The 27,888-nt window shown below is 44.7% G+C and overlaps 1 protein-coding gene across 3 annotated transcripts in view; it reads right to left on the minus strand.

Moving 5' to 3' along the window:
* PLAC8L1 (PLAC8 like 1) overlaps nt 1–20,587 on the minus strand; it is a 35,226-nt gene extending 14,639 nt beyond the window's left edge. For 2 of the 3 annotated variants that reach the window (XM_077324329.1, XM_077324328.1), the window contains exons 1-2: nt 20,398–20,587; nt 2,900–3,007 (exon numbers count right to left, since the gene is read on the minus strand). In XM_077324329.1, coding sequence (XP_077180444.1) covers nt 2,900–3,007; nt 20,398–20,525 — 236 coding nt within the window. In that variant the 5' untranslated portion in view covers nt 20,526–20,587. The remainder of the gene's footprint in view (nt 1–2,899; nt 3,008–20,397) is intronic. The other variant, XM_077324330.1, reaches the window with a different exon arrangement.
* Nucleotides 20,588–27,888: the final 7,301 nt, after the last annotated feature.

A 27,888-nucleotide genomic window follows, 5' to 3' on the forward strand; every position in this document is an offset into this window, starting at 1 on the left:
TTACTCAGACTTCCTAAGGCCCATTTGACTTCACATTCCAGGATGTCTGGCTCCAGGTCAGTAACTACCCCATTGTGGTCATCAGGGATGTTAAGCTCGCTCTTGTATAGCTCTTCTGTATAATTTTGCCACCTTTGTTTAATCTCTTCTGCTTCTGTGAGGTCCCTACCATTTTGGTCCCTTATCATACCCATCTTTGCATGAAACGTTCTCTTCATATCTCCAATTTTCTTGAAAAGATCTCTGGTCCTCCCGATTCTATTGTTTTCTTCTATTTGTTTGCACTGTTCATTTAAGAAGGCATTCTTATCTCTTCTAGCTTTTCTCTGGAATTCTGCATTCAGTTGGGTGTATCTTTCTCTTTCTCCCTTGCCTTTCACTTCCCTTCTCTCCTTAGCTATTTGTAAAGCTTCCTCAGACAGCCATTTTGATTTCTTGCATTTCTTTTTCTTTGGGATGGTTTTAGTTGCTACCTCTTGTACAATGTTGCGAACCTCCATCCATAGTTCTTCAGGCACTCTGTCTATCAGATCTAATTCCTTAAATCTATTTGTCACCTCCACTGTGTATTCGTCGGGGATATGATTTAGTTCATACCTGAGTGTCCTAGTGCTTTTCCCTACTTTCTTCAATTTAAGCCTAAATTTTGCAACAAGAAGCTCATGATCTGAACCACAATCAGCTCCTGGTCTTGTTTTTATTGACTGGATAGAACTTTTCCATCTTTGGCTGCAGAGCACATAGTCAATCTGATTTCTGTGTTTACCGTCTGGTGATGTCCATGTGTAGAGTCGTCTCTTGGGTTGCTGGAAAAGAGTGTTTGCTATGACCATTGTATTCTCTTGACAAAATTCTACCAGCCTGTGCCCTGCTTCATTTTGTACTCCAAGGCCAAACTTGCCTGTTATCCCGGTTATCTTTTGGCTTCCTACTTTAGCATTCCAATCCCCCATGATGATAAGCACATCATTTTTGGGCGTTGCTTCTAGAAGGTGTTGTAGGGCTTCATAGAACTGATCAACTTCATCCTCTTCAGCAGCAGTGGTTGGGGCGTAGACCTGGATCACTGTGATGTTGAATGGTTTGCCTTGGATTCGAACTGAGATCATTCTGTCATTTTGGGGATTGTATCCCAAGACTGCTTTTCCTACTCTCTTATTGATTATGAAGGCTACTCCATTTCTTCTGCGAGATTCTTGTCCACAGTAGTATACCTGATGGTCATCTGAATTAAATTCACCCATTCCTGTCCATTTTAGTTCACTGATTCCTAAAATGTCGATGTTCAGTCTTGTCATTTCTTGTTTAACCACGTCCAGCTTGCCTTGATTCATGGATCTGATGTTCCAGGTTCCTATGGAATAAAAATCTTTACAGCATCGGACTGTCTTTTCGCCACCAGTTACTTCCACAACTGAGCGTCCTTTCGGCTTTGGCCCAGCCGCTTCATTCATTCTGGCGCTACTCGTACTAGCCGTCTGCTCATCCCCAGTAGCATATTGGACACCTTCCGACCTGAGGGGCTCATCTTCCAGCGTCATATCGTTATGCCTATTGGAACTGTCCATAGAGTTTTCATGGCAAAGATACTGGAGTGGTTTGCCATTTCCTTCTCCAGTGGATCACCTTTTGTCAGAGCTCTCAGCTATGACCTGTCCGTCTTGGGTGGCCCTGCACGGCATAGCTCATAGCTTCACTGAACTACGCAAGCCCCCTTGCCACAACAAGGCAGCGATCCTTGAAGGGGTCCTACCTCTAGCACTGTATTATTATTAGTAGCACTGCTAGATCTGAATTTCCAAATTCCTGGGTGGAGCTTGGGGAAGGCAGAAAGGGCATGATCTCAGCAGGTTATAATACAGTCCACCTTCCAAAGCAGCCATCATATCTGGGGGAACTGATCTCTGTAAGCTGGAAATCAGTAGTAATTCCAGGAGATATCTAGGCACTACTTGGCAAGCCTAATGGTTAGCTTTATTTACCAAGACAAGATACTAGTACAGCACAGTGTGGGAGGGAGCACTCCTATAGGCAAGAAACTTCAGGAGATCAACCAAACTTCATCAACCCCCCCCCCCCCCCGAGAGTGTACTCGAAGAAGCTTCAGACTTAGGGCTGTGTTGTCTTCTCTCCTTCCTTGTTTTTTCCAAACTTGCTCTTCTTCACATGCAGAGTTGCTTCTCTCTCTGGCCTCTAATGAGGTAACATCAGTTAGGTTGCCAACTCCAGCTTGGCGAATAGGGTTGGAGCACGGGGTAAAGAGTTTGGGGAAGGAGTTCAATCATTCTTGGGCTTTCATTTTTTTCTAAACTTGGGCGAATTGATCTCTGTTGTCTGGAGGTCAGTGGTATTCCAAAACTCCAGGTCCCACCTTTGATTAGCCTAGCACAATTGTTTATGAATTGCCATAGGCTCTAGATTTAGTCAATTAGGTCATGGGTCCTCAGTCTGTGGGTATTTCTGGAGGTTTGAAAATGGGGAATGAGTGCCACCATAAAATGGGTCCTCAAACAACAGAAACATGCAAACAGGAAGGAAGGAAGGAAGGAAGGATAGTTTGTTTTGTTTATCATCCAATCCTTGGGAAACCAAAGGAAAAATTCTCAATAATGCACACTGAACAGGATTCCAGTACAACAAAGCCTTTTCATAAGGGTTTTTTTTTTGCAGCATTAGTAAAATATCAGGACATAAGCTCTAACTGGAACCTGACTCACAGTGGCTTGTGTCTCACTTCTTAACTAAGCAACTGCAGGAGGTATTCTTCTTCAGTTTACTGATCCTTCATGTCTGCCAGAAGAGGCAATCAAAAAATGACTGTCATAGGAGTGGAACCAATCACAAAATGTTGTGCAGTTACAAACCTATTATGGTAAGGCTGCTGGCTCCAAATACGTACTCTCTGCTCTCACAATAGGTACTCTCTGCTCCTTGTGTTCTTCTGGGACACTTCTTGCTCCAATGTGGTACAGGAAAACCAGGACTAGCTCTTAAATTTTCAGAAGAACTATAAATGATAAGAAGATCCCTAATGGATCACATTTGCAATCCATTTCCCACCCAGCTTTATGTTTTTTCAGCTAAACATCAGGAAGTCCATCAGCATCCACCATGGGCAACCCACAGGAAATCAACGCTTTAGGCCACACCTATTCATATTAATCCAACAGTATTCTTACACCACTCACAACAGCTGATTTTATGAACTTAGGCAGATTGTGAGTGGGTGGGCAGGAAGGGATGTGCCAGTGTTTGTCTCTTGTAGCCCTTCCTTGCATACCTAGGGAATTGCCTGTGGGATGGTAGGTGAATTTCTTCTAGGCCAGGGTGGATTCTGGAGATCACTTGGGCATGAAATTGGGGTCACTGTGGGTGAGCAGGTAGTTGTAAGTTCCTGCATTGTGCAGGCGATTGGACTAGAAGTCCCTGAAGGTCCCTTCCAACTCTATGATTCTGATTCTGATTCTATGATTCTAACACACTGGAGGAGAAGATTTAAAAATGACTATGCCACACAAGTAAGTTCATTGCCTAGCTAAAATCTGAATTAATCTTGTCATAGTCCATGCTTTTTACCAGTATGTTACATTAATGGTATGATATATTATGAGTTTATGAAAAGAAGGCAGTGCTGCTAGAAGTAAGCCAGCTAACAGTTCTGAGAGGCTGCCAGCCAAAGATTTTCTCTGGGAGTCCATATATGCCAATAAAGATCTTCTGATTCTGGGAGCCCCAATCATACCACCAGACCAACCCAAACCACATGAAAGAAGATCACATGACTTGCCCAGCACCATGATCACCAAAGTGATCAAAGCCTCTAACATTTTGCTCCTCAATCCTTCTTTTCACTGCCCTGACTAGAGAGCTGCTTGCTCATGAACTTCTGGCTGAAACCATACATTCCCCACATTCTCCCTCCACCAAGACTGTCAGAAACTTCTTCTTTTTTTAAAGCAAATGTCTCAAGATACCGAATTCTGTACTGCATGGAGCATGGATGGGTCAAAGCTTCAGGAAATGTTAATAAAAACAGAATAGATTTCTCTGGCATACCTGCTAAATAAGCTCTCTGCTTCTCCTTCCCATAAATAGTATTTTCTGGCACTTTCAGGCAGCTGCGAGATCTCAGTAAATCACAATGGTTAAACTGACATTACAGTGCCCCACGGGAACTATTTTCTCCGCCCTCTTACAGCACAGGAAGAACATAGCTTTCCCCAGACAGCACTAAATCAAGGTAGCTACCCAATATGCCAATATCAATAGGTTCTGGCCTTAAACCATAACACTCTGGAGGGAACTCCTGCATACAGACCTTGGTTTTTCTGAGCATTAGCTTTGTGAGAAGCACCGCAGTCTCATCATGACTAGAATGATACTTTGCCTTTTGTGAAAAAAGGTGCGTATGCAGATCTGTTGAATACTGAGCTTGAGGTCCAAAGCAGGATGCAAGCAGACGTGAAACCAGCCGGTATGCTACAAGGATCCCCATCTGCGGGATCCAGTCCGTTTATTTATTTTTATTATTTATTTATTTATTATATTTATATACCGCCCTCCTCGGGGGGTCCGGGCGGTTTACATAAGAACAAATAATACATAAAACAATCTATAAATATGTGAATAACTTTACAATAATAACGAATGGTTGTAACCGTATAACAATGTAACAGTATAAATAATATAGACAATACAACAATGCAACAATACAAACAGGTCCAGAGCATGCTGGTGGAATTCTGAGGGGGGCAGGGAGGGAGCAGGGGCCTTTCAGTCGCTGTTGATTGCGTCTGGTCTCAACCAAATGCCTGGCGGAAGAGCTCCTTTTTGCAGGCCCTGTGGAACTGTTTAAGCTCTGTCAGGGCCCTGATCTTCTCCGGGAGCTCATTCTACCAGGTGGTAGCCACAACAGGGAATGCTCTGGCCCTGGTTGAGACCAGGCAAACTTCTTTAGGGTGAGGGATCCTTAGCTGGTTGGTGGCAGTGGAGCATAGAGCTCTTTGGGGGGCATAGGCGGGGAGGCGATCCCTCAGGTACACTGGGCCCTGACCGCGTATGGCCTTGAAGGTAATTACCAGAACCTTTAGTCTGATCCGGAATTCAACTGGCAGCCATTGCAGCTGGTGAAGAATAGGCCGGATGTGAGACCTCCACGGTGTTGCTGTGAGGATCCTGGTCGCTGCATTTTGAACCAGCTGTAGTTTCCGGGTCAAGGCTAAGGGCAGACCTGCGTAGAGCGAGTTACAAAAGGACAGTCTAGAGGTGACCGTCGAACTACGTTCCTAGGGAATAACGATACAGAAAATTCTGTGGCTAGGTGTTCCAGGGCCAGGTAGAGCGCTAGTAGTTTGGCTTGGCGGAGATGGTAGAATGCCAGCCACGCTACCTTTGTGATCTGGGCTTCCATTGTGAGGGAAGCGTCCAGAATCATGCCTAGATTCTGTTGGCGTTGCTGTGAAGCGGAAGCCGTTGTAGTGGTTTGTCACTTCGCTGTGACAGATGAACACAAGCAACACAGGTTTGTAGGTTTCTTAACCTTTTATGTACAGAATATTTACATGTTATCCAGCAGAGTGCTGCGCGCACAATGGCATTTCAGAGAGACAGAGACAGCTTCCCCATCACTCCTTATATACACAACCTATGTACATGCAACCTTCTCTAGTATTGCATCAGCTTTCTATCCAGCCAATAGAAGCATTTGTGCTGTGTCATTCCTGTGCACCTGACACTTCTCACATGATCAGTACCTGTCAGTTAGATCAGTTTGATCAACTTCACGCTGTTAGCTGTCACTTGGTACATTATACCAACACCCCTCCTCAGATAACAGAGTGAAGTCCTAACATGTTACTAAACAGTTCATGTTTGTTTATACATACAGGCTTTGTGAATACATCAGATACATTCTCATCAGTTCTGCAATTTTTGTGAAAAACCTCTTGCCACAAGCCTAGCTTTTGCCTGTGAAGAACCGTCTGCCTTTTGCTTCAGACGATAAACCCATTTACAAGATATAGGCTTTTTTCCTTCAGGTAACTCTGCCTCTGTGAATACTTCGTTGTTTACCAGTGAGTCAAATTCCACCTGCATGGCTCCTAGCCAGGCGCCCCTTTCTGGTTCTACAAAACTCAGAATTTCCTTGAAACTCTCTGGCTCCTGTGTGCCAACAAAGTTTATCACTGGAGTTCCCAGAGTCTCATACTGCAAGCGGTTTGGTGGAACCCCTGCAGTCTTTCTAAGAGTTGTTCTGACACTTGGCTTAGTCTCTGAGCTTGCCTGCATCTGCTGAGATGGACCAGGCATTTGACCTCCCTGGTAATTGTGATTTGTTTCACCAGCATCTGGAGTAACTGGCAGCATAGCCATTTCAGGACTCTGTATGTGAGACCAGTTATTCTGCTCATTGAATGAAGCAGAACGGCTGAACCTCACTCCAGTTTGTCCCTCTTGAAAACGATATGCCTTCATTCCAGACTGATAGCCAATGAATTTCAGAAACTTTGACCGTGGCCCTGCCTTAGTTCTCTTTGCTTTGGGAATAGACACCCAAGCCCCAGACCCAAACACTCGCAAGTAGTTCAACTTAGGCAGTTTTCCATACAATAGGAAGTATGGAATGTGATTAACAGAACTCGACCACACACGGTTACATACATAACAGGCCGCACTGACAGCCTCTGCCCACAGACACGTAGACGACCTTGTGTCTTTTAACATACACCACATGACTGTCTGCAGTCTGCCTATATGTCTTTCAGCCACTCCATTTTCACTGGGACACCCAGGATTTGCTATCCTATGGCTGATGCCATTTTTCTCCAGCCACTGCTCAAAATCATGAGAAATAAACTCACCCCCAAAATCTGTTTGTATGGAGGACAGTTGACACCCCAACTGCTTTTGTGTTTTAAGACACCAGGTTTTAAATAGCTTGAATGTGTCTGACTTGTGCCTCATAGTTAGTGTCCAGCAGAACCTGCTATAATCGTCCACTATACAAAGCATGTACTGCCGTCCTGAGACACTAGATGGCATCTTTCCCATAAGATCCATGTGTATTAGCTCAAGAGGTCTATGTGTTACTCTTGTGCTTCTTTTAGCCACTGGATACGCCTTGGCTTTTACTTCCTTACACACCTGGCAATCCAAATAATTTGTACACTCCGAGATGTCACCAACCCCAAGAATATCTAAGGTTTTTTTCAATGCTGAGTATCCTATATGCCCAGCCCTTCGGTGCAATAAATGTATACAATTATTGTGAATGGGAGTGTTATCAACAACCTGTGCACTTTCTGAAGTCTCCTTCAACAGATACACACCATCAGACAAACACCCCTGCACCAACTCCTTTCCTTCTTTCCAAATTGAACACCCCTTCTTAGTGAATATGACATTAAACATTTCACTTGTTAAGACAGACACACTTAGGAGATTGGAACGAAGTGAGGGAACACACATTACATTCTTAAAAGTACAATTAAGGTGTGGGAGATATAGTGAACCCATACAGACAACTTCTGTTGTTTGTCCATCAGCCAGCCACACTTCCTTTAGCTGGGATGTCTGAATGTCTGTCAGCAGCCTCTGGTCATTGCAGAAGATCCCTGTAGCTCCGCTGTCGATTACCCAGTCCCCTCCTGAGGGTAATGCTGTGTTCACGAGCTTGATCGTAGCAGTACCCATTATCCTTTGGGCACTATTTGTAACATCCTTCACCGATTGGGAATTAGCTTTTGAACAGAAACGAGCAATGTGTCCCGTTGACTGACAAATCCAGCACTTTCTCACTCTCCCAAACACCTTCTCCTGCTTTTGGAAGTTGCTTGGTTTAACATAGACAGCAGCCACCTGGGAGCCGGAATATTCTTTACATTCCACAGACAAAGTCGACTTTCCTTTGGCCATATGCCCAGACACAGATAAGACTTCCTTGGCAACTTGCCTGGACTCAAAATCTTGTAGTCGCCCAGTGACTTGGCTCCATTCCAAATCACGTGCTTCATAGCCCTCCAGGCTGGAAACGACTGGTTCAAACTCAGGTAACAGAGATGAAAGCAGAATGAAAATGCGATCCAATTTCGAGGTATCTTTTCCTCTAAGCTCCAAATTACGAAAGCACTCACCCAGAGCATCAATATGTGATCTCACAGACTGACCTGGCAGCATCTGAGTTCTGTACAACCTCCTTGACAGAGATATCAGCGTACCGGCCGAGTCCTGGAGATAAACATTGCTCAGAGCAGTCCATACCTCGCTCGCAGAGTCAGCATTGTAGATATGCAGCAATTGTTGATCATTCACAGCTAACACAATTGTAGCAAGAGCCCTCTTATCAGCCACCTCTTCCTGTGAACTCGGTTTGGGAGGGGGATTCTCCACATACCTCCAGAGCCCTTCTCTGGTTAGATAATGCTTCATCCGCAGCGCCCACACATTGTAGTTTTCCGAGTTGAGCTTCTCCACGGGGATAGCAGCTGTGCTCGCCATCGCAGCTGGAGAACTCATCAACACGTCTCTCTTCCCGCCTGCCTCCGTACCTTCAGTACCGGCAGATAACTGCTTCTCCTCAGCAGACATCCAAGCACTCAGGATAACACCACTGCCACAAACTCACCACTGCAACCACTGCAACCTCTGGGCCCATAGCCCTGTTGGCGTTGCTGTGAAGCGGAAGCCGTTGTAGTGGTTTGTCACTTCGCTGTGACAGATGAACACAAGCAACACAGGTTTGTAGGTTTCTTAACCTTTTATGTACAGAATATTTACATGTTATCCAGCAGAGTGCTGCGCGCACAATGGCATTTCAGAGAGACAGAGACAGCTTCCCCATCACTCCTTATATACACAACCTATGTACATGCAACCTTCTCTAGTATTGCATCAGCTTTCTATCCAGCCAATAGAAGCATTTGTGCTGTGTCATTCCTGTGCACCTGACACTTCTCACATGATCAGTACCTGTCAGTTAGATCAGTTTGATCAACTTCACGCTGTTAGCTGTCACTTGGTACATTATACCAACACCCCTCCTCAGATAACAGAGTGAAGTCCTAACATGTTACTAAACAGTTCATGTTTGTTTATACATACAGGCTTTGTGAATACATCAGATACATTCTCATCAGTTCTGCAATTTTTGTGAAAAACCTCTTGCCACAAGCCTAGCTTTTGCCTGTGAAGAACCGTCTGCCTTTTGCTTCAGACGATAAACCCATTTACAAGATATAGGCTTTTTTCCTTCAGGTAACTCTGCCTCTGTGAATACTTCGTTGTTTACCAGTGAGTCAAATTCCACCTGCATGGCTCCTAGCCAGGCGCCCCTTTCTGGTTCTACAAAACTCAGAATTTCCTTGAAACTCTCTGGCTCCTGTGTGCCAACAAAGTTTATCACTGGAGTTCCCAGAGTCTCATACTGCAAGCGGTTTGGTGGAACCCCTGCAGTCTTTCTAAGAGTTGTTCTGACACTTGGCTTAGTCTCTGAGCTTGCCTGCATCTGCTGAGATGGACCAGGCATTTGACCTCCCTGGTAATTGTGATTTGTTTCACCAGCATCTGGAGTAACTGGCAGCATAGCCATTTCAGGACTCTGTATGTGAGACCAGTTATTCTGCTCATTGAATGAAGCAGAACAGCTGAACCTCACTCCAGTTTGTCCCTCTTGAAAACGATATGCCTTCATTCCAGACTGATAGCCAATGAATTTCAGAAACTTTGACCGTGGCCCTGCCTTAGTTCTCTTTGCTTTGGGAATAGACACCCAAGCCCCAGACCCAAACACTCGCAAGTAGTTCAACTTAGGCAGTTTTCCATACAATAGGAAGTATGGAATGTGATTAACAGAACTCGACCACACACGGTTACATACATAACAGGCCGCACTGACAGCCTCTGCCCACAGACACGTAGACGACCTTGTGTCTTTTAACATACACCACATGACTGTCTGCAGTCTGCCTATATGTCTTTCAGCCACTCCATTTTCACTGGGACACCCAGGATTTGCTATCCTATGGCTGATGCCATTTTTCTCCAGCCACTGCTCAAAATCATGAGAAATAAACTCACCCCCAAAATCTGTTTGTATGGAGGACAGTTGACACCCCAACTGCTTTTGTGTTTTAAGACACCAGGTTTTAAATAGCTTGAATGTGTCTGACTTGTGCCTCATAGTTAGTGTCCAGCAGAACCTGCTATAATCGTCCACTATACAAAGCATGTACTGCCGTCCTGAGACACTAGATGGCATCTTTCCCATAAGATCCATGTGTATTAGCTCAAGAGGTCTATGTGTTACTCTTGTGCTTCTTTTAGCCACTGGATACGCCTTGGCTTTTACTTCCTTACACACCTGGCAATCCAAATAATTTGTACACTCCGAGATGTCACCAACCCCAAGAATATCTAAGGTTTTTTTCAATGCTGAGTATCCTATATGCCCAGCCCTTCGGTGCAATAAATGTATACAATTATTGTGAATGGGAGTGTTATCAACAACCTGTGCACTTTCTGAAGTCTCCTTCAACAGATACACACCATCAGACAAACACCCCTGCACCAACTCCTTTCCTTCTTTCCAAATTGAACACCCCTTCTTAGTGAATATGACATTAAACATTTCACTTGTTAAGACAGACACACTTAGGAGATTGGAACGAAGTGAGGGAACACACATTACATTCTTAAAAGTACAATTAAGGTGTGGGAGATATAGTGAACCCATACAGACAACTTCTGTTGTTTGTCCATCAGCCAGCCACACTTCCTTTAGCTGGGATGTCTGAATGTCTGTCAGCAGCCTCTGGTCATTGCAGAAGATCCCTGTAGCTCCGCTGTCGATTACCCAGTCCCCTCCTGAGGGTAATGCTGTGTTCACGAGCTTGATCGTAGCAGTACCCATTATCCTTTGGGCACTATTTGTAACATCCTTCACCGATTGGGAATTAGCTTTTGAACAGAAACGAGCAATGTGTCCCGTTGACTGACAAATCCAGCACTTTCTCACTCTCCCAAACACCTTCTCCTGCTTTTGGAAGTTGCTTGGTTTAACATAGACAGCAGCCACCTGGGAGCCGGAATATTCTTTACATTCCACAGACAAAGTCGACTTTCCTTTGGCCATATGCCCAGACACAGATAAGACTCCCTTGGCAACTTGCCTGGACTCAAAATCTTGTAGTCGCCCAGTGACTTGGCTCCATTCCAAATCACGTGCTTCATAGCCCTCCAGGCTGGAAACGACTGGTTCAAACTCAGGTAACAGAGATGAAAGCAGAATGAAAATGCGATCCAATTTCGAGGTATCTTTTCCTCTAAGCTCCAAATTACGAAAGCACTCACCCAGAGCATCAATATGTGATCTCACAGACTGACCTGGCAGCATCTGAGTTCTGTACAACCTCCTTGACAGAGATATCAGCGTACCGGCCGAGTCCTGGAGATAAACATTGCTCAGAGCAGTCCATGCCTCGCTCGCAGAGTCAGCATTGTAGATATGCAGCAATTGTTGATCATTCACAGCTAACACAATTGTAGCAAGAGCCCTCTTATCAGCCACCTCTTCCTGTGAACTCGGTTTGGGAGGGGGATTCTCCACATACCTCCAGAGCCCTTCTCTGGTTAGATAATGCTTCATCCGCAGCGCCCACACATTGTAGTTTTCCGAGTTGAGCTTCTCCACGGGGATAGCAGCTGTGCTCGCCATCGCAGCTGGAGAACTCATCAACACGTCTCTCTTCCCGCCTGCCTCCGTACCTTCAGTACCGGCAGATAACTGCTTCTCCTCAGCAGACATCCAAGCACTCAGGATAACACCACTGCCACAAACTCACCACTGCAACCACTGCAACCTCTGGGCCCATAGCCCTGTTGGCGTTGCTGTGAAGCGGAAGCCGTTGTAGTGGTTTGTCACTTCGCTGTGACAGATGAACACAAGCAACACAGGTTTGTAGGTTTCTTAACCTTTTATGTACAGAATATTTACATGTTATCCAGCAGAGTGCTGCGCGCACAATGGCATTTCAGAGAGACAGAGACAGCTTCCCCATCACTCCTTATATACACAACCTATGTACATGCAACCTTCTCTAGTATTGCATCAGCTTTCTATCCAGCCAATAGAAGCATTTGTGCTGTGTCATTCCTGTGCACCTGACACTTCTCACATGATCAGTACCTGTCAGTTAGATCAGTTTGATCAACTTCACGCTGTTAGCTGTCACTTGGTACATTATACCAACACCCCTCCTCAGATAACAGAGTGAAGTCCTAACATGTTACTAAACAGTTCATGTTTGTTTATACATACAGGCTTTGTGAATACATCAGATACATTCTCATCAGTTCTGCAATTTTTGTGAAAAACCTCTTGCCACAAGCCTAGCTTTTGCCTGTGAAGAACCGTCTGCCTTTTGCTTCAGACGATAAACCCATTTACAAGATATAGGCTTTTTTCCTTCAGGTAACTCTGCCTCTGTGAATACTTCGTTGTTTACCAGTGAGTCAAATTCCACCTGCATGGCTCCTAGCCAGGCGCCCCTTTCTGGTTCTACAAAACTCAGAATTTCCTTGAAACTCTCTGGCTCCTGTGTGCCAACAAAGTTTATCACTGGAGTTCCCAGAGTCTCATACTGCAAGCGGTTTGGTGGAACCCCTGCAGTCTTTCTAAGAGTTGTTCTGACACTTGGCTTAGTCTCTGAGCTTGCCTGCATCTGCTGAGATGGACCAGGCATTTGACCTCCCTGGTAATTGTGATTTGTTTCACCAGCATCTGGAGTAACTGGCAGCATAGCCATTTCAGGACTCTGTATGTGAGACCAGTTATTCTGCTCATTGAATGAAGCAGAACAGCTGAACCTCACTCCAGTTTGTCCCTCTTGAAAACGATATGCCTTCATTCCAGACTGATAGCCAATGAATTTCAGAAACTTTGACCGTGGCCCTGCCTTAGTTCTCTTTGCTTTGGGAATAGACACCCAAGCCCCAGACCCAAACACTCGCAAGTAGTTCAACTTAGGCAGTTTTCCATACAATAGGAAGTATGGAATGTGATTAACAGAACTCGACCACACACGGTTACATACATAACAGGCCGCACTGACAGCCTCTGCCCACAGACACGTAGACGACCTTGTGTCTTTTAACATACACCACATGACTGTCTGCAGTCTGCCTATATGTCTTTCAGCCACTCCATTTTCACTGGGACACCCAGGATTTGCTATCCTATGGCTGATGCCATTTTTCTCCAGCCACTGCTCAAAATCATGAGAAATAAACTCACCCCCAAAATCTGTTTGTATGGAGGACAGTTGACACCCCAACTGCTTTTGTGTTTTAAGACACCAGGTTTTAAATAGCTTGAATGTGTCTGACTTGTGCCTCATAGTTAGTGTCCAGCAGAACCTGCTATAATCGTCCACTATACAAAGCATGTACTGCCGTCCTGAGACACTAGATGGCATCTTTCCCATAAGATCCATGTGTATTAGCTCAAGAGGTCTATGTGTTACTCTTGTGCTTCTTTTAGCCACTGGATACGCCTTGGCTTTTACTTCCTTACACACCTGGCAATCCAAATAATTTGTACACTCCGAGATGTCACCAACCCCAAGAATATCTAAGGTTTTTTTCAATGCTGAGTATCCTATATGCCCAGCCCTTCGGTGCAATAAATGTATACAATTATTGTGAATGGGAGTGTTATCAACAACCTGTGCACTTTCTGAAGTCTCCTTCAACAGATACACACCATCAGACAAACACCCCTGCACCAACTCCTTTCCTTCTTTCCAAATTGAACACCCCTTCTTAGTGAATATGACATTAAACATTTCACTTGTTAAGACAGACACACTTAGGAGATTGGAACGAAGTGAGGGAACACACATTACATTCTTAAAAGTACAATTAAGGTGTGGGAGATATAGTGAACCCATACAGACAACTTCTGTTGTTTGTCCATCAGCCAGCCACACTTCCTTTAGCTGGGATGTCTGAATGTCTGTCAGCAGCCTCTGGTCATTGCAGAAGATCCCTGTAGCTCCGCTGTCGATTACCCAGTCCCCTCCTGAGGGTAATGCTGTGTTCACGAGCTTGATCGTAGCAGTACCCATTATCCTTTGGGCACTATTTGTAACATCCTTCACCGATTGGGAATTAGCTTTTGAACAGAAACGAGCAATGTGTCCCGTTGACTGACAAATCCAGCACTTTCTCACTCTCCCAAACACCTTCTCCTGCTTTTGGAAGTTGCTTGGTTTAACATAGACAGCAGCCACCTGGGAGCCGGAATATTCTTTACATTCCACAGACAAAGTCGACTTTCCTTTGGCCATATGCCCAGACACAGATAAGACTCCCTTGGCAACTTGCCTGGACTCAAAATCTTGTAGTCGCCCAGTGACTTGGCTCCATTCCAAATCACGTGCTTCATAGCCCTCCAGGCTGGAAACGACTGGTTCAAACTCAGGTAACAGAGATGAAAGCAGAATGAAAATGCGATCCAATTTCGAGGTATCTTTTCCTCTAAGCTCCAAATTACGAAAGCACTCACCCAGAGCATCAATATGTGATCTCACAGACTGACCTGGCAGCATCTGAGTTCTGTACAACCTCCTTGACAGAGATATCAGCGTACCGGCCGAGTCCTGGAGATAAACATTGCTCAGAGCAGTCCATACCTCGCTCGCAGAGTCAGCATTGTAGATATGCAGCAATTGTTGATCATTCACAGCTAACACAATTGTAGCAAGAGCCCTCTTATCAGCCACCTCTTCCTGTGAACTCGGTTTGGGAGGGGGATTCTCCACATACCTCCAGAGCCCTTCTCTGGTTAGATAATGCTTCATCCGCAGCGCCCACACATTGTAGTTTTCCGAGTTGAGCTTCTCCACGGGGATAGCAGCTGTGCTCGCCATCGCAGCTGGAGAACTCATCAACACGTCTCTCTTCCCGCCTGCCTCCGTACCTTCAGTACCGGCAGATAACTGCTTCTCCTCAGCAGACATCCAAGCACTCAGGATAACACCACTGCCACAAACTCACCACTGCAACCACTGCAACCTCTGGGCCCATAGCCCTGTTGGCGTTGCTGTGAAGCGGAAGCCGTTGTAGTGGTTTGTCACTTCGCTGTGACAGATGAACACAAGCAACACAGGTTTGTAGGTTTCTTAACCTTTTATGTACAGAATATTTACATGTTATCCAGCAGAGTGCTGCGCGCACAATGGCATTTCAGAGAGACAGAGACAGCTTCCCCATCACTCCTTATATACACAACCTATGTACATGCAACCTTCTCTAGTATTGCATCAGCTTTCTATCCAGCCAATAGAAGCATTTGTGCTGTGTCATTCCTGTGCACCTGACACTTCTCACATGATCAGTACCTGTCAGTTAGATCAGTTTGATCAACTTCACGCTGTTAGCTGTCACTTGGTACATTATACCAACAGATTCCTGGTGGAGCAAGCCGTAGAGAGCTGCACACCATCCAGGGGAGGCAGACGCGCTTCCTCGCATGGGCCCTTCCTACCCAGCCACAGGACCTCCATCTTTGAAGAATTGAGCTTCAGACGACTCTGCTTGAGCCATCTCGTTACTGCTTCCAGGCAGCTGGCTAATGCTTCTGGGGGAGAGTCAGGGTGGCCATCCATCAGGAGGAAGAGCTGGGTATCATCTGCATATTAATGGCAACCCAGCCCAAACTTCCATACCAGTTGTGCGAGAGGGAGCATGAAGATGTTAAATAGGATAGGGTCGATCATGGTGGACAATTTAAATCGATCATGCTTGTTCTAGCCAACCGTGTGTGGCCACAAGTGACCCTTTTGTCTGTGTATAAAAGTTGGGGTTTTCTGGGGTGTGTATGTGGGGGGGTCTTGTTGTCACCAGAGATCACCAATAAAGAGCTGTTAGTCTGCCCAGTAGCATGGTGTTCCATCCATGAAGCCATGGATTTAACACTAGCAACTAGGATGAGATAAATCTGCCAGTAAAGACCATCATTCATAGTGCCTGACCTCAAGAGAATGGACCATCGAACTGCTGAGCACACTGCCCAGAGAGCACACTCAGCAAACCAATGAATGCCATGGCTACCTTGCGCCAGATTGAACCCTTTGATTTTAGCGGCCCCACACCATGGCCATCATACGAGAGGCATATCCACCATGAGCTAACGCGATCAGCAAAGGCAACTGAAAAAGGTCGGTGTTCCTGAGCCTTTGCAGGCCAGCCACCTACAACCTCGCTTGTGATCTCTTGTCTCTGGATGATGTAGACACCATGGACCTGGAAGAAATGCTCCAGTACCTTTGGGAGCACTGCAACCCCCATCCAGGAGAAACAGCTTGCTGCCATACATTCTACCAATGCATCCAATGAGAGGGTGAATCCATTGCCGACTTCATTGCTGCTCTTCACAACCTAACATAATACTGCCTATTCACAAACCTAGAAGAGGTTCTGCAAGACCAACTTGTCTGTGGCCTCTGGGATGAGCAGACCCAGGAGAGGACTCTGCCACAAGGATGCGCTGGAGGATGCCATCACTGCTGAATCCACCGCTCACAGCACTCACGCCATCCAAAGCAATGTGTTGCCACTACAATCCTGAGCACCACTCTCTGCAACCACGATCTACCACAAGGACATCGAGGCCCTTGAAGAAGACAAGACCTAAGTGGATTACGCCTATCCATGACACTTCCCTGTGTCTGCCTCTGGATCCTGTGCCAGTTGTGAGGCCCAGCATACATAGAGTTTGTGCCAGTTCTGTGATGCCATATGCTGGGCCTGCAACAAGAAATGGCACATAGCTCGAGTGTGCTGCTCCCAGCAAGCTGCCTCATCCTGGCATCAGCTTGGCAGGAACACATCCCACCAAGACTAAGAAAAAAACCTTCACCTTCACAGCATGAGCCTACTGCATCCAGCCACAGATGTTGTCTGAAGACCAGCATCCACATGGTATTCATCAACTCTACACTGAATGGCCCCAAGAAGATCCGTCTATCGCTGACCATCGAGAGGCTCCCTTTTCCATGGAACTGGACACTGGGTCATCACTTCCGTCTTAGACCTCTGGATTATATAGTTAAGGACTTTCAGGGTGGCCTCGTTCCAGTACAGGGTGTGGGCAATTTTCATGTGAGTTTTTCCAGATGTTCTGCCACTGGTCATTGTCAAGGGGGAGCACATCAGTCTCCTCAGCCTTGACTGGGTAGAGTTACTTGGACTGGGTAGAGCTACTATAAGCGGGATCCATCAGCTACAGCCTGTTTCCCTTGAGGATGTTTGCAGCAACTTTCCAGCCATTTTTGATTACTCGTTCAGCCATTACACTGGTCCACAGGTCTCCCTGGCTCTTGACCACCAGGTGGTGCCCATCCACCTCAAGGCCAAGAGGGTTCACTTCACGTTAGAGCCCTGCATCAACGCAGAGCTGGACAAGTTTTCGGCACAGGGCATCCTTGAGCCAGTGCCTAACGTACATTGGGAGACCCCAGTTGTTACCCTCATCAAGCCTATTGGGGACATTGCATCTGTGCGGACTATAAGGGCACACTTAACAAGGCACTGCAACAGCACTCTTACCCAGTGCCTGTTATCAGTGACCTTTTGGCATCTCTGGCAGGGGGCAAGGTCTTCACCAAACTTGATCTAACCAAAGCATACCAACAGCTTCTAGTTGATGATGCCTTGGCTGAGGCTCAAATGTTCGTCACCCACGGGCTGGCGGGGGGGGGGCATTCAGGGTCAAGTGCCTCCAATTTGCTGTCAGTATTGCACTGGGAATCTTCGAGAACATTACAGTCCCTAAACTCACTGATCACCTCCAAGATGTCCTGCGCTGTTTCAACTCAGCGGGATTAAAGGTGAAGTGAGAAAGATATCATTTCAGTGTTCCCTTGGTGCAGTACCTCGGGTTACTTATTGACACTGCTGTAGTCCACCCAACCACAGACATGGTAACGGCCATCCAGAATGCACCACCACCAATGTCCAAACACGATCTGCAAGCCTTCCTGGGCCTTTTGAACTTCTATAATTCCTTCCTGCCAAGCAAAGGCAGAGCCTCTGCATCGGCTCCTGGATAAGAAGACCCCCTGGGCCTGGGGGCCTGCTCAACAATCTGCTTTCGGGGCTGTCACATGTCTCATCACCTCGGACAGCATGCTGGTGCACTTTAATGAGACTTAGCCCATCATCCTTACCTGGATTCAAGACACTGCCACCCAAGTCACAAAACCTGTCTCCTACAGTGTTCAAACCTTAGATGGCTTCACGCTACTTTAGCACGTGGACCAAGTACGCCACCATGGTTCCCAACCAGCTGCACAAGAGGCGCTGCCTAGCCTGTACCCCACAACTGCAGCCACCACTGCCAGTCACTTCAGCCAGTCGCCGCACCAGGACATTGTCCTGCCAGCTCCAGGTCCCAAGCTATGCTGGTCTACGCAAACTTGCATGGCACCCCAGTAATTGCAGGACTTTGTCCACCATCTCCTAAGTGAATATTTAACAGGGGAGAGGTGTTGTGTTATGTGGATCTATGCTAAACCAAAAAAGGAACAAAACCCAACAACAGGTAGGAACTCAAAAGTTGAGCTGAACAATAAAATAATGTAAAACTTGTTATTTATTATAGTGCGCAATTAAAAACAGAATAAAAACTTCTTAAAAACTATACTGAACTAACAGCACATGTTCTGTGGACAGAAAAAGTTCTGTGGACAGAAAAAGCTTTTTCTGTCGCACATGAGATTACACTCTGAGTACAGAACTTAATGATAGCGAAGGGACATAACATAGGAATTGGCCTCCAAAAAGGATAAAATTTACACATTACAGATCCCACTCAACCATTCAGCTATACATTATAGAGAGTTCTATATAGGTATATTTCTTTATAGAGTGTATCATTATAATCTTGACCACTGAGGAAGACCCGGAAGGGTCGAAACGCGTTTGGTCCTTGGTTCTATGTGCTGTTAGTTCGGTATAGTTTTTAAGAAGTTTTTATTCTGTTTTTAATTGTGTACTATAATAAATAATTAACAAGTTTTACATTATTTTTAGTGTTATGTGGATCTGCCAAGGACCGAGCTTGAAGTCTGAGGCAGGATCCAGACAGATGTGAAAGGTTTCATAAATCCAGGCCCTGGAAAAATTTCATAAATGGGTGGAAATTAATTAAATTTGTATATATTTTTAAATTGTTAAACATTTAGGTGATATGATCATATATGGTCATGTCAACCCCCCCCTCCTAAAATGGCCAATGATGGGCCTGGAAGCGGTGGGAAAGGGAGGGTCCCCGGGTGAGTATGTACACAGCTATACTTCCCAACTATATTCTGCATGACCACACCACTTCTTGAGGTTTCTTGAAGCTTGAAGAAAGTTTCAGGGATTTCTCAGCAATAAAAAAGCAATGGAATGCCCATGTAAAGAACAAAATTATCTCATTTCCCAGAGAAGGGGCAGTATTTCCTGCTGTCATGGTCATTAAAATGACCAGCTTGGAAAAAGCACTGACATCACTTCTTTGTTCCTGCAGTCAGATGTACCCTTTAAATCATATTGGATAGAATGAACAGACTGCTTTTTATGCCTGTACAGAGGAGCACCAACTATACAAGAATTGATAGCAAACTTGGTGCAGTTTATGAGCAGGCAGCAAGAGATACTAAGTAGTAAGTCTCAACTAAAAAATCTCAAGCATGTTTATTTTTTCCTTTTACTATATCCTTGTTTAAAAAATGGAAGTGGCAGCTGTGAGAAAATCTAATGATACAGGAAAACAGCTTAATCATCCAAATAGATGCATCTAAGTTCGTTCAAACTGCTGGCTGAATAATCATGTTTCAGCTCACAATATCAGCTAGCAGTAGCAAATATTATCTATTATAGGACTAGTTAACATTTTGTTTCAGGAATCCATGACTTTCAAAATAATCTGTATCAGTAATCTATCATTTTAGTACAGTTCATGTCCATAATGTTATGGGCTAATTATACACATGCCCACACAGACATACATATGCACTCAGTGCCACAATGTTGCCCACTTATTGTGGGGTTATGCTGCTCACACAAAGACTATGTGGTGGGCTACTAGTCGCCCTTGTCCCTCACAACCCCTCTGTCTGCTCAGAGTTCTCTATTTCATCAGGATTGGATTCCTTAGCATTCAGGTTCTCAGAAATAACCCCAGACTTCCCACTCACCATGGTCTCAAGAATCCACAACTATGGTTGCCTGGAGCTGTGTACACTCCCCTTGACCCACCCCCAATCCAAGTTATCATACATCGCAATGATCAGTGCAGCACCTCATACTGGGTTTTACTTCCCAAAGCAACTGCTAGCTCATTTCCTCTCTTACCTCAGCAAGGACAAGAAGACAGGCCATTCTTCGGGTGATAGCAAAGGAAGAACTAAGGGCAGTTGTACAGGAATAGTCTGTGAATTCTTCTCTGCTGTGCTTAAACAGCAACTTCTAAGTTTGTCCATTATGGTTGAATGAGTTAATGGAAGATGAATCACAGTCTGTTTGAAAGGTTAAATTAGAGTTCCTAGAATATTCAAAGATTGATGATTGTGACATCATAACATTCTTGACTTCAGTGTCACAGTGAGGTTGAAACCAGCCTGTTCATAGATCACTGCTGTGAAGTACAAATACTCCAGTGCTACCCTTAGTATTGTGTGTGCTTTATCTGATGGGAAGTTAGCAGGACAGCAGATTGGATCCACCAGAATATCGAAAGATTTCTGCCCAGAGAATAATAATTTCTGACCTTTCCATTCTTCTAGAACCAAAAATACTCCAGAAATGTTCCAGCTTCAAGGAAGGCTATCCCCCAGGAGCTGGGAGAGGCAAGAAACCCATGTTCTGTGGACAGAAATCCTTTAGTCTGTAGAAATGCTCCAATGTATCCAAGCCTATATTTCTGAAAGACACTGTGAACCACTAAATGGACTAGGATCTCGATGCAAACCCTATTTTGTGTTGGAATATACAAAATTTGTAGAGTGCAAGATTGAATAGTATATGAGGAATATCCTACAGGGGACACCAGAGATGTGTAATTAGTATATTTCAATTAGGAATTTCCTAATATTTTTTCAAACTATCTTCTCCTGTGTCCTGATTGGCTCAATTGGAAACTTCCTGTTCCTTTGAGCACACTTCCTTCCTGGTTGCCCCCAACAACAGACAGAATGAATGCAGAACAGAATAGTTACAAAGCTGTTCCTTCTTCATAAAACTGTGCCATTCTTTTAAGCAACTTTGTGCTTGCCGCCTCTTTGCAAATTCAAACTCTGCCAACAGTTTGAAGTATTGTTGCTCAGCATAATTTCCCATTTTTGTAACTAATTGTGGTAAAGCAGCTCTAGAACGTGTTTTTGCAAACTACTGCAATCTGTCTAGAGTGAAGCTATACAAGATGTGCCTTAAAGAGGCCGAAAGCTTCCTGCCAATTGAACACAGTAAGCCAGTTTGGTGTAGTGGTTAGAAGTGCGGACTTCTAACCTGGCATGCCGGGTTCAATTCTGCGCTCCCCCACATGCAGCCAGCTGGGTAGCCTTGGGCTCGCCACGGCACTGATAAAGCTGTTCTGACTGAGCAGTGATATCAGGGCTCTCTCAGCCTCACCCACCCCACAGGGTGTCTGTTGTGGGGAGAGGAATGGGAAGGCGACTGTAAGCCGCTTTGAGCTTCCTTTGGGTAGAGAAAAGTGGCATATAAGAACCAACTCTTCTTCTTCAGCTGACTCATTACGTGTTGCTGCCCTACCAAGAGCTTCAATGCTGCTGCTGTGGGCTTCAAGGAAGGCCACACAGATCCTGTGCAGCCTGTTTTGGAAATTAGTGATGTCATAAGAAGGAAAGGAGCTCCTCTTATGTTTTTGCACCAGCTTCAAGGAAGGCTGCAGAGGTGCTCAGCTTGAAGCCTGGAAGTGGCACATGCATGGAGCACAGTACATATGTTTTAGTGACTCCATCACTAGCTCCAGGGTAAAGTGCCATGTTTCTGTAGCCCATCTTGGACCTGGACAGCCATGGCACAGGTCCCAGAGGCAACAACTGGTACAAGCCATGTCAGTCACCAATGTCTACATGCTGCTTTCAGCCATTTTGGCTTCCCAAAGCAACCACTTTTCTGTCCAACTAGCTTTAATATAAGGAAACCAACAAAAAGTTAGCCGCCAAGAATACAACTGTATAGCTAGTTGAATAAAGTCCTGTCCTCGTTTGACACAGCAAAAAATGTGCCCAGTTAAAGAAAACCTAATTCACTGTATAAGTTTTACTTGATTGCATCTGCATAAATATGAACAAAATAGTTGTTCTTATAATTCCGTTGTTTTCAGATGATACATGGGTGTGTCACACTGTGAGTGCCACCAGAGAAAAGGCATTCCTTCCCACAGTCTGTCTGGAGAGCAGAGATGGTGTCCATTCCCTTTGGATTTCAGAAGTGCTTGCAATATAAATAGACTTAAAAAAACCCTGCTTCCCAGTTAATCAGGGGAAAATTTTTTACTGGTCAGAAGATTTCTGAATCTAATCATGCTGAATGATCAATTAAATATTGCAGCTGGAAAAATCTTTGCAATCCAGATGTTAGTCTGCTGATCATAATTCTTTCTTCTTTAATTAAAACATACCCAAGAATGTTTATTCTCAACATGAATCTGATTATAAACTGTAGCCTGCAATTCGTATCATTCAGGATGAAAATAAAGCAATGCATGGGCAGACATTTTGGTCACAGTCCCAGAATTAGTTGTGGTCCATTGATGGTAATGGAATCGGTCTTCATTGTTACTATTAACTTATGCCCCATTGATTTAAATTACATTTGGTTGCAACTAGCTTTTGCTGACTTGTGCCTTAAATTCTGGATGCCAAGAAAAGGACAGATATTAGATCAATATACTCTGTTGTTAACTATCATTCTGCTTGTCCATAGCTTGTCAGAGGGCTCAGCTTGATCTGGCCAGTAGCCCATCTGCTCCAGCATTATTTTAGACAGGATGCAGCAATATCTAAGTTGGCATTTACGAGGAATGCTTTACATGGATTTCATTGAGTGGGAATTTACATGTGTGAAGAACCCTCTATAGATAGATTTATGTTGGTCTGAAGTAGCAGAACAAAGTCTGAGTCCAATGGGCACTTTTTAGACAAAGAAAGCTTTATTCAAGGTGTAAACTTAGTTGGTCTTAAAGGTGTCCATTGGACTCAAACTTTGTTCTCCATAGATAGTCTCCATATTCATACAGTGCTTTTCTAAGGGAGTCCATTGATACAGGCAGCTATCAAGTGTTAAATGATTTTAAAAAATAAATAAATTCAGATGACAAACCCAGACACAAACAGAACGTGAGACCCCTTCATTTAGGTAAGTGAAACAAGCTAAGATAGAATGCCAAAGGTGAATGTCAAAAAGTTTGGAAGACATAAGAAATTGCAGGCCAAAAGCCCACTCCATCTCACTAAAATTTTAGTTCCATGGAAGATAAGGCTTACATCCAAGATATCAAACAACTTTTTAAAGTGCTTGGAATGAAGGTGCTTACTGTACCAATTTAGTCAACTACAAGGGACCCATAAACACTAAAATAAAGGTAAAAGCAGGGCTGGGTATAAGAGCAGAAGGGGAGATGTTAAGTCTCCCATAAAACAGTGATGAGCATTTAGCTATTAATCATTACCCATAAAATTAAAAAGCTACTTTCATTAATGCCATTTGAACACACATCAGATTTAAAATTCACATTAATATTAGCTTGCTTTCATTATTCTAGTCCCTGGATTAGCATTCAAGGAGATCAGAGGATATAATCATATTTACATGCAGGTTTCCATTTTCACTCCCAAGGCTAACTGTGCCACTGGTGCCAGGTCACCTACAACTATTTAGCAGCAGGCCCAAGATTAGCTTTTCTTTTTCACCCTCAGCATTTTGGATGCTCTGAGCCAGCATGATTCAGTGCACCCTGTGAAATGCAGTCTTGGGGTCTGTCAGACAAGACATCTCTCTTGCCTCTATGCTCAGGAGCCCATCCCCCCCCCCCCCCCCCACAAACACACACCATTTTGTAGGGAAGTAACAGTCACACTTTAAGTGGGGGTTGGGTTGGGGTTTAACTTCTCTAAATACCTGACCCTCAGGGTGCCTAACATGACTACAATTTCCAGAGTGCACAGAGAACTAGTGCAATCTGAAGCACACATTCCTGGGAATAAGCCCCATTTCACAGACTTGAGTAGGATTTTGCTTAGGATTGTTCTCACAGTACCTCAGATGCATACAAAAGTGCTCTATGGAGCAGGGGAGGCAGGTGATTAAACAGGAGCTCCTTGGTCTGCCAGCCCCTGGCCGGGCAGCAGCCCCAACATAACTACAGTGGGGAAAATAACAGGGCAGGACGGGAAACTCAATAACAAAAAAAAAAAGAATTTGTGGACAAAAATAATTAAGAGAGACACAACAGTAGTGGTGATGGCAAGATAACTTCAGGGTGGCTCTCATCACCGATTTTCCCATTTCCCCCTCCCAGCAACAGCTATTTCTAAATCCAGGGGTCACAGTCCTATGTCAAGTAATAGACAGAATTCTGTCTGTCTATTTGCACTCCCCAAACTTGCAGGAGCAATTTCACCTCTCCCCCTCTTCATTGTGGGTCACCAAGCAATCCGTCTATTACTCTGCACAACCCCAGGAATCAGCTTTTCCAAGGTTGGAAAAGGCTCATTAGGAGGGGAAAGACCCATGTCTGTCAGTTTCCTCCACTGATAGGTCACTTGATCCAACTCAATTTTCTGTGAACTATTAGTTTATTATCTAGCTTGACAGAACACCATTACACTCTGGACGACTCTTCATTGTCTTCCCTACTGCTGTTATACTTTTCACCAGGTCCCCCCCCCCCAGTACTTCAGTCCCAGTAACTGCATTATTTTAAGAATTTCTACCGTTAGAGTGAATTGTTCCATCATGTTCGGAAGTCCACTAACTGAACATGGTATTTCACAATTGAAATTCATTTTAGCCCAGTTTTCTAGCCTGTCAAGATAATCTTTTATTCTGATTCTGTCTTCAGGTGTGTTTGCTACCCCTCTCAGTATAATGTCACCTGCAAATTTAATAAGTATCCCCTCTATTCCTTCATCCAAATCATTTATAAATATGTTAAACAGCCCAGGACAGATCCCTGAGGCACTCCACCCATCATTCCTCTCCAAGAAGATGAACAAGCACCCTTTGGGTGCGATCTGTCAACCAGTTCTCGATCCAAATGACAGTAAGCAGATCCATACTGCGCTATACCAACTTGTCAACAAGAATATCAAGTGGAACCTTATCAAAAGCCTTACTGAAATCAAAGTAAACTATATCCATAGCATTCCCCTGATCTAGAAAGGTAGTAACTTTCTCCTAAAAAAGAGATAAGGTTAATCTGACATGACTTGTTCTTGAGAAAGCCATGCAGACTCTTAATAATTACAGACATCCTCTCTAGCTGCTCAAGGACTGACTGTTTTGCTTGATTTGTTGTCCCCCTCCATCCTATTATTTCAGTTGTGAGAGTCATTCCACCAGGTTTCTGTAATGCCTATTAGATCATAGTCCCCTACTTTTATTAGGATTTCTAGTTCTTCCTGCTTGTTTCCAATCCTCTGCACATTAGTGTAGAGACATCATAAGCCTTCATACAAGGACCCCAGGCATTGATCTCTCCTGTAAATTAATAGTTCCCTGCATATGTGCCATTCCCTTTACATTATCAGAGTTCCCATCTACAGTTATCATCATTGAACTAGGCTTTAAATGTACGTCTTGCTCCCCCACTGGACTTAGTTTAAAGCCCTCCTCACCAGATAGAATCATAGAATCATAGAGTTGGAAGGGGCCATACAGGCCATCTAGTCCAACCCCCTGCTCACCGCAGGATTAGCCCAAAGCATCCTAAAGCATCCAAGAAAAGTGTGTATCCAACCTTTGCTTGAAGACTGCCAGTGAGGGGGAGCTCACCACCTCCTTAGGCAGCCTATTCCACTGCTGAACTACTCTGACTGTGAAAAGCTTTTTCCTGATATCTAGCCTATATCGTTGTACTTGTAGTTTAAACCCATTACTGCGTGTCCTCTCCTCTGCAGCCAACAGAAACAGCATCCTGCCCTCCTCCAAGTGACAACCTTTCAAATACTTAAAGAGGGCTATCATGTCCCCTCTCAACCTCCTTTTCTCCAGGCTGAACATTCCCAAGTCCCTCAACCTATCTTCATAGGGCTTGGTCCCTTGGCCCCAGATCATCTTCGTCGCTCTCCTCTGTACCCTTTCAATTTTATCTACGTCCTTCTTGAAGTGAGGCCTCCAGAACTGCACACAGTACTCCAGGTGTGGTCTGACCAGTGCCGTATACAATGGGACTATGACATCTTGTGATTTTGATGTGATGCCTCTGTTGATACAGTCCAAAATGGCATTTGCCTTTTTTACCGCTGCATCACACTGCCTGCTCATGTTTAGTTTACAATCCACAAGTACCCCAAGGTCTCGTTCACACACAGTGTTACCTAGAAGCGTATCCCCCATCCAGTAGGCATGCTTTTCATTTTTCTGACCCAGATGCAGAACTTTACACTTATCTTTATTAAATTGCATCTTGTTCTCATTTGCCCATTTTTCCACTGTGTTCAGATCTCGTTGAACTCTGTCTCTGTCTTCCGGAGTATTTGCCAGTCCTCCCAATTTGGTGTCATCTGCAAACTTGATGAGTAGTCCCTCCACCCCCTCATCTAGATCATTAATAAATATGTTAAAAAGTACCGGGCCAAGCACCGAGCCCTGAGGTACACCGCAACTCACCTCTCTCCAGTCTGATGAAACACCATTGACAACAACTCTTTGACTGCCGTTCTCTAACCAATTCCCTATCCACCTGACTATCTGAAAATCCAGATTGCAGTCCTTCAACTTATCCATCAGAACATCATGGGGAACCTTGTCTAAAGCTTTACTAAAATCCAAGTAAATGACATCAACCGAATTTCCCCGATCCAACAAACCTGTTACTTGGTCAAAAAAGGAAACCAGGTTGGTCTGGCAGGACCTGTTGGAGACAAATCCATGCTGACTTCCTTGGATCACCAAATTGTCCTCCAGATGTTTGCAGATCACTCCCTTTAATATCTGCTCCATTATCTTCCCCACAACAGAGGTCAGACTCACTGGTCTGTAGTTTCCCGGGTCATCCTTCCTCCCTTTTTTGAAGATCGGAATAACATTTTTTGAAGATTGGAATAACATTTGCTCTCTTCCAGTCCTCCGGGACATCTCCAGTCCTTAAAGAGGTTCCGAAGATGATGGACAAGGGCTGTGCAAGTTCTCTGGAAAGTTCTTTGAGTACTCTCGGGTGCATTTCATCGAGACCAGGGGATCTGAACTCATCCAGTGCAGCTAAACGCCTCTCGACAACCTCTCTATCCATGTTAACCTGCCACCCGGACACTGTCCTTTGGCTTTGGCCATCTCTAGATGTGCCTAAACACTTTGACCTATGGGAAAAAACAGATGTAAAATAGGCACTAAGCCTTTCTGCTTTCTCTGCATCTTCCGTTAGAGTTTGTCCATCCGCAGCCAACAGTGGGCCTATTGCCTCCTTTACTTTACGTTTGCTCCTGTAAGATTCTTCACAAAGACATTTTTTCCCACTCTTGTGAGGTGCAAACCATTTCCTGATAGAAGAGCTTCATCCCAGTAGCGTGATCCATGATCCAAAAACCTCAACCTTTCCTGATGACACCGATGACGTAGCCAGTCATTTAGCTGCATCATTTTTCTTTCCCTTCCTAAGCC

Source organism: Paroedura picta, chromosome 3 (genome assembly GCF_049243985.1).
Source record: "Paroedura picta isolate Pp20150507F chromosome 3, Ppicta_v3.0, whole genome shotgun sequence".
NCBI classification, from domain to species: Eukaryota; Metazoa; Chordata; class Lepidosauria; order Squamata; family Gekkonidae; genus Paroedura; species Paroedura picta.